Source organism: Micropterus dolomieu, linkage group LG10, assembly GCF_021292245.1.
Source record: "Micropterus dolomieu isolate WLL.071019.BEF.003 ecotype Adirondacks linkage group LG10, ASM2129224v1, whole genome shotgun sequence".
Classification (NCBI taxonomy): Eukaryota; Metazoa; Chordata; class Actinopteri; order Centrarchiformes; family Centrarchidae; genus Micropterus; species Micropterus dolomieu.
In genome coordinates, this window is record NC_060159.1 from 26,438,016 (window position 1) to 26,445,519 (window position 7,504).

A 7,504-nucleotide genomic window follows, 5' to 3' on the forward strand; every position below is an offset into this window, starting at 1 on the left:
TTAACTGATCTGTAATCTGCTCCTCTGTCTGTTGTGCAGAGTACTTTGAACACAACAGCTTCGAGCAGTTCTGCATCAACTACTGTAACGAGAAACTGCAGCAGTTCTTCAATGAGCGCATCCTGAAAGAGGTGAGAGCAGGTTTTATTCTAAAGAATCTAACATTTCTTTCCATTTAGGGGGGGGGAAGCCAAATCAACCACCTCAGATCCATCAGCCAGCACTTAACAAACATGGCAAATCAAAGCAAACACCTCGGGATGACTCAGGACTTTGATACGATACAGGCTTTTATTATTGTAAGCACTTATTTTCGAGTAGGTAGCAGTGTTTCACGAGTAGGTGTCACATTTTCAATTTGTAGATGTTGCATTTTTGAATTAAAGTATTGATTTTCCAAAGCCCAGACACCTCAAAACATCAAGCCTAAACTTTGGTCACTTTTAAAGTAGAGAGTTTCATTACAAAACATAATACTTGCTTTTTTTTTAAAGTATGCTTTCTGATGATTACACTTCATGTAAAATCAAAACAACCTGGATGAAAACATCCTGTAATTGTGCTTCTCTTAAAAATACCTTTCAGATAACAAACAGCTGCAGAAACATGATGCAGAAAGTTGTATGTCGCTTTCAGTTTTTCATAACACCAGTGGTCTTTTGTCTTATTTTTGGATGAAAATCAACCTACAGATGTCTTCAGCACACAAACAGCCATTAGCAACAGTCGACGTGATACTAATGCTGTCCACGTCTGCAGTGTTCCAAAACACCACATTTATGTTTTAGAAAATAATGATGCTCGATATATAATGTTTTGTAACTCAAGGTCCTCACATAACGAACTGATCGAGTGCTTAATCCTCAGCCAGAGCTGAGCAGTTGGCGACCTTGGAAAGCCACAGGCTCCATTATGGTTTTACTGTTTGGAGTGGTGTTTTTGACTAAATAAATTGTGAAAGCAATGCTGTTCAGCTGTCGACCCTCAGGTGTGAAATGTCACCGTGTTATTGTAGTTCTAATTGTAGAAACCAAAGTTTTAAATCAAGAAGACGATATAATCAGCCAATCAGTCTGCAAAATCAAAGCCATATCTCTTTAAACTTTCTTATTAGATTTCTTAAAGATCTAACATCATTGAAATAACTCAGAAAAGGGCAATTTAAAGGATATTTTGGTTTGTGTTTGACTTTCATTTGGTTAACTTTCGGTGCTTTTTCCCCACAAATGTTCAATGTTTCGTTTGACCTTAAAAACCCTCATTTACACACAGAGATGTTGGCACTGAAACATCTGTTAGCAACATCCAGAGTGAAAGCCGTAACCTTAAGATGCTCATTTTGCTTGCAAGTGTAATATCAGAAAACCTGGTCTAAGTTGCCATTTGTTAGAGAGCTAGAATGCCCTCCAGGCGGAATCCGCAGATTCATCCCAGCCCTCATTAGACGAGAGCCGTACACAACGCCGGTATCTTTATGGATTCTCATTAGAAATATCTTGTTTGCATTCCAGGAGCAAGAGCTGTACCAGAGGGAGGGGCTCGGAGTCAACGAGGTTCACTATGTCGACAATCAGGACTGCATAGGTATGAAGACGCCATTCATCGTTCTGCACTCACAATTGTGAATTCAGATCAGCTCCAGTTGCTCATCATCCATGTTAGTGCTTTCGAGTTCAGTGTTTTTTTTTTACCCATGTGTAGAACATAATGTACATTACAACACCCACTAGAAGGCAAAAAAGAACACAAAAAGGCAGGTGTACTATGCCCTAACTAAACAGAGTATTTTAGACATTTTAGGTAACACTGGTGTTGTCGACAGGTCAGATTATCCTTCAGATATCCAGATGGTGCTTAGAAATATTCAAAATAAATCAGAACAGTGAATTAATCAGCTTTCTGCAGTCTCTAAAGTAACTGTTAAGACATTATGTTTACACAGTTGACAAGGGATATTTGTCCTTGATTTTACTTGTTGGTCTTTATTTGTGACTTTTTAGTCTTGTGGGACTTCTTGGGACTTTTCATGGGTTTTGTTCCCCTTGACTCGGGTCTTCACTTGGAACATTTAGATCTTAACTTGTGACATGCCTTTAGTATTTTTCTTTCTTACCTGACTTGGGGCTTCCATGACTGATTTGTAGATCCTAACTTCAGATGGGACTTGTGGCTTTCCTGTCTTGACCTGGGACTTGTTGGTGTTGACTTGGGACTTAAAGGTCTTACCATGGCACTTGATTTTAAACTGACTTGACTTGGGGCTTTCTTTTCTTGACTTGAGACTTACCCGTCTTTATATGGATTCGCTGGTCTTAAGGTGAGACTTGTTGATCCTAACTTCAGATGGGACTTGCAACGTTCCTGTCTTTACTTGGGACTTGTTGGTGTTGACCTGGAACTGATTTTAAACCGACTTGACTTGGGGCTTTCTTTTCTTGACTTGAGAGTTACCTGTCTTTATGTCGGACTTGCTGATCTTGACCTGGACTTGAGGGACTTTAAGCTCTTACCTTAGAACTTGATTTTAAAGGAGTCTGTCTTTATTTAGGACTTGACTTGGGGCTTTCATGCCCTTATGTGAGACTTGTAGATCCTTCAGATGGGACTTATGACTTTCCTGTCTTGACCTGGGACTTGTTGGTGTTGACTTGGGACTTAAACTTCTTACGTTGGATCTTGATTTTAAACCGACTTGACTTGGTGCTTTCCTGCCTTGATTTGAGATTTACCCATCTTTATATGGATTCGCTGGTCTGAAGGTGAGACTTGTTGATCCTAACTTCAGATGGGACTTGCAACGTTCCTGTTTTTACTTGGGACTTGTTGGTGTTGACCTGGAACTGATTTTAAACCGACTTGACTTGGGGCTTTCCTGCCTTGATTTGAGACTTACCCATCTTTATATGGATTCGCTGGTCTTAAGGTGAGACTTGTAGATCCTAACTTCAGATGGGACTTGTGGCTTTCCTGTCTTGACCTGGGACTTGTTGGTGTTGACCTGGAACTGATTTTAAACCGACTTGACTTGGGGCTTTCCTGCCTTGATTTGAGATTTACCCATCTTTATATGGATTTGCTGGTCTTAAGGTGAGACTTGTAGATCCTAACTTCAGATGGGACTTGTGGCTTTCCTGTCTTGACCTGGGACTTGTTGGTGTTGACTTGGGACTTAAAGGTCTTACGTTGGATCTTGATTTTAAACCTACTTGACTTGGGGCTTTCCCGCCTTGACTTGAGACTTACCCGTCTTTATATGGATTCGCTGGTCTTAAGGTGAGACTTGTTGATCCTGACTTCAGATGGGACTTGTGGCTTTCCTGTCTTGACCTGGGACTTGTTGGTGTTGACTTTGACTTAAAGGTCTTACCATGGCACTTGATTTTAAACTGACTTGACTTGAGACTTACCCGTCTTTACCTTGGAGTTGCTGATCTTGATGTGGGACTTAACTTGTGACTTGTCTTATTAATTTTCTATCTTACCTTTGGATCTTGATTTTCAACTAGTCTGTATTAACTTAGGACTTGACTTGGGGCTTTCATGTCTTTATGTAAGACTTGTTGATCCTAACTTTAGATGGGACTTGCAACATTCCTGTCTTAACTTGTTAGTGTTGACTTGGGACTGATTTTCTTGACTTAAGACTTACCCGTCTTTATATGGATTTGCTTGTCTTTACGTTAGACTTTTAGATCCTACCTTTGGCCTTGACTTGGGATTTAAATCTGGACTTAAATGCCAAGACCTTAGACCTTGTATCCCCTCTGTTCCTGCTCTGCATTACAATCTGTTACACAGCTGTATCATCTAATCTCTAAGGCTCTTTCAGATAGACTGTCAAGTCTCTGCCGGAGCTTTGGTGGGTTTCTGCTGCTGCTGCTGCTGGTTGTACTTTTTAGTCGTCCTGTTTGTAATTTTCCCATTCAGGGGTTGTGCACATATAACCTTCTAAAGCTATACAGGAGGAGGCAACATTGAAAGCTGTGTTTACGAGCCCCGAGCGGCAGCATGCTGCTCATTATTGGCCTTAATGTGCTGCTGGCTCAGAGCCTTCAGTTTTGTGAGAGCTGCCTCTCCACAGTTTGACCCTGGAGCCTCTGTGCTGTTTCATGGACACAGAGTAAAGAGGCAAAGTGACGAAGCCTCAGAGCATGTGAACTCCTGTCCTGAATGAAATGTGCCTTCATTACTCCATAAACATGCAGGGAGATGGATGTGAGGTGATTAGAGGTGAACGAGGTTAATTAGGGTTTTTGCTGATGTCCAGCTCTGTGAAATAGCATCAATATTAGATGCTTAACTACAGCGGAGGCAGCTGGAGGGAGGCAGCGGTCGGGCCAACACAGACTGTTTACAATAAGCTCTGTTCATTGGCTCGAAACTGTAGATTACTAAAATGTATTTGTTTGTTTGGGTTCGTGTTGGGTGTTGCGAAGGAAGCGGCCACTGTGTCCACACAAGAACAGGGAGAACATCAAAATCAAACTTGATGTAGCAGAAAATTAGATCTGTACACACAGTAGATACATGGCTGCATGCAAAACTAAGTAGAAATTAAAAGAAACTAATGGAAAATCTCATAAAAACAAAGTCCTTTTATGTTCGTTTATTCATTCTGGCATTCAGTCATGCAGTGAATTTGGGTTTATTAATTCGCTACTTATTCAGAAATTTGTTATCCTTATTTTTGGTCTCTACACCAACTCCTGAGGGAAAAATCTTGCTGTTTAGCTGCTAAATGCGAGTGAACAGGTAAAGTTGACGGACGGACAGAGAAACAATGTCTTCCTGCAACCACTCGCCTCTCACAAGATTTCAGAGTGAAAATTGTCCTTGAGCAAGACTTCAGTTCCTTGTTAAAAAAAAACAAACAAAGGGTATCACCGGGAGTCCCTCGTAGGGGAACCTTTCCATGATGTTGTCCGACACCTGGTGTAACAGTCTGAGGCTGTCGCTGGCTACAAGAAGCACTTTCTGTGGACGCCATTTTGACGGGTACAGTTGCCTCAAAGAAACACATTGCAGACACTGCAGCCAGGTTGCGGCTGCCGGCTGAAAAATGTACTGCACAGATTGAAAAACTTTTTGAACGTACTACTCATTTACCCAACGTATGGGGGTTTTTTTTTTTCATTTATTTTGCCAATTTCTTTTTACCGGTGCATAAATTAAATAGTGAAAATGTGCTTTTTACTCAGTGACTCCCACCGGATTTGGAGAGACTATGGTCATGTGTCCATTTACTTTTAATGGACACATCTAATGTGTTTTTATACTTTCTGTGAATATAATCCAATTAATCTTATTCCCATCCTGTACGGACGCCTTATTTTGAAAACCGGACGTTGTCACTTGTGGATCCTTTCAGTGGATTTACCATAAAGGCTTGAATACGTGTGCACTCCAAATTAAGATGCGGCTAGCCTAATCGCCGTCTCACAAACGAGTGACAGAAACACTCAAAGCGGGTCAGACCGCTTGTTGTCTTTTCTAAGAAGTCAGCCACAGATGGAGTGGATGTGCCAGGAGACGATTCAGCAGAACAGCGTCTGCAAACGGACATTTTTGCGTCTTTCTCAGACACTTTAAAATGCTTCCACACTGCCGACATGTCAACGTAATTATTCGGTAAAATTTAATCAGTGTTTTGACTTATTAAGCCGAACACCGAAAGTGTTTTTTTTAAACTATTTTCAGCCGATTAATTTTGGTGGCCGAACATTTGGTGCATCCCTAAAAAAAAAAGTAAGTTTTCCTTCAAAAACCGATACCGATTTTTGATATTTGAAAATCCGATATATCGCCTGATATTCTTTCTTCTTTCAGTTCAAGTTTATCCCCAACATTTATTATGTGTAGTTATGCGACCTCACCAAGATAACATGACATATTGCACTTTATTATTGTTATGGATAGTGCTTTGAACAAAAGTACAGCTGATTGCTGTGGTGGATTAGTGGCTTTCCAAACATTTGTGTTGCAATCATGGGAGTTGCAGAGCGCCCTCTGGTGGACAAACTATTTAAAAGCAACACTCATAACATTATTTAAGTCTGTCCGTTCTTTTTAAAATGTAATTTATCGGATGTTCAACACAGATTTAGAAGCTCATATCAGCCGATAAAATTGGCACGTTGATTTATCGGGAGTAGCCTCAGGTAATCCGACGCAGCCTCATTAACGACGCAGAGGCAGTGTAGCTTTTCTTTTCTCACGCTTCTCATGCTTTCTTCACAGACCTGGTGGAGGCGAAGGTGATCGGCATCCTGGACATCCTGGACGAAGAGAACAGACTACCTCAACCCAGCGACCAGCACTTTACCGACACTGTTCACAACAAACACAAGGACCACTTCCGCCTCACTGTGAGTAAAACCTGAAACATTAATAATAATTAAATTACTCAATTTATCTAAACTACATCTAAAAAGAGCACCAGGTGTGTCTGTATGTACACAGTGTCCTGGTGCCACCCAGGGGTGTCACCATCATACAGTGAAGGTTATTACAGTGAAATCACTGCATTAGGTTTTATGTGTGCGTTTATGTATGAAGCCTCATTTATTCTTATGCTCAGTATCCTACATCACTTTTGGTAAAACAGAACATAACCTACACATGATGAGTGTGTATCTGCTCGCGCTATAAAGTGTATAAACCTGCTGATTCTCTCCTCTCGGCCTCGAGTTCCTCCACAGTTTGATTCTATTCTTTAGTTTTTTTGTGCACAGCACACACCCGGTCACCCAGCTGACGACGACAGTCTGCCTCCACGTTTCTTCACGTCTGAAGTCACGTTTGATCACGCAAAGTTTCTGTGAGATCTCAAGCCCCGGATTAAAGATTAAAATGTTAGCAGTTAATTCTGTCGTTATGTCTGCGGGATCCTACATTTTTAAAATCGGTTAAGGATTTGAAAATCCTTTAGTGTGCAACAGGCGTTAACTCTCCCAAAATTTCGTACTTGTTGTTGGTCCCCTCCAAGTAGGGCAGCGACTAATGATTATTTTCACAATCGACAACTCTGTCGATTATTTTCTTGATTAATCGATTAGATGTTCGTTCTATAAAATGTCGATCAGTGTTTCCCAAAGTCCACGATGACGTCCTCAAAGCCTTGTTTTGGCCACATTGTTACGTCCCAAGGTCTAGAGGTGTCCTGGATGTAACATAAATGTGTGGCCTCCCACTCTTCCCATTCCCAAACAAGGCCAGCACACAACAAATACAATTTAGCAGTTTTTATTATACATCGGAGATGAGCAGTGCCCAAAACAACAACCAAAACACTAAGAAAACCTAAATCTTTCCTAAACCCAAAACCAAAAGGTAAAGAAAAGACAAAGCTCTAAAACTAGGCTTCTAAGTCCAAAAACAGGAGAAAACGGTGCAAACAAAAGAAAGGGCTTCTCACTCCTACTCACTGCTAGTAGCTGACACAATATAGCTACGACAAAGGAAATTGCTTCATAGCAACAAAAATGGCAAAGCCAACAAAACCAGG

The 7,504-nt window shown here is 40.9% G+C and overlaps 1 protein-coding gene across 2 annotated transcripts in view; it reads left to right on the forward strand.

Moving 5' to 3' along the window:
• Positions 1–7,504, forward strand: part of myo6a (myosin VIa) — a 173,263-nt gene that overhangs the window by 91,912 nt on the left and 73,847 nt on the right. For both annotated transcript variants that reach the window (XM_046060244.1, XM_046060243.1), the window contains exons 14-16: positions 40–131; positions 1,512–1,584; positions 6,238–6,365. In XM_046060244.1, coding sequence (XP_045916200.1) covers positions 40–131; positions 1,512–1,584; positions 6,238–6,365 — 293 coding nt within the window. The remainder of the gene's footprint in view (positions 1–39; positions 132–1,511; positions 1,585–6,237; positions 6,366–7,504) is intronic.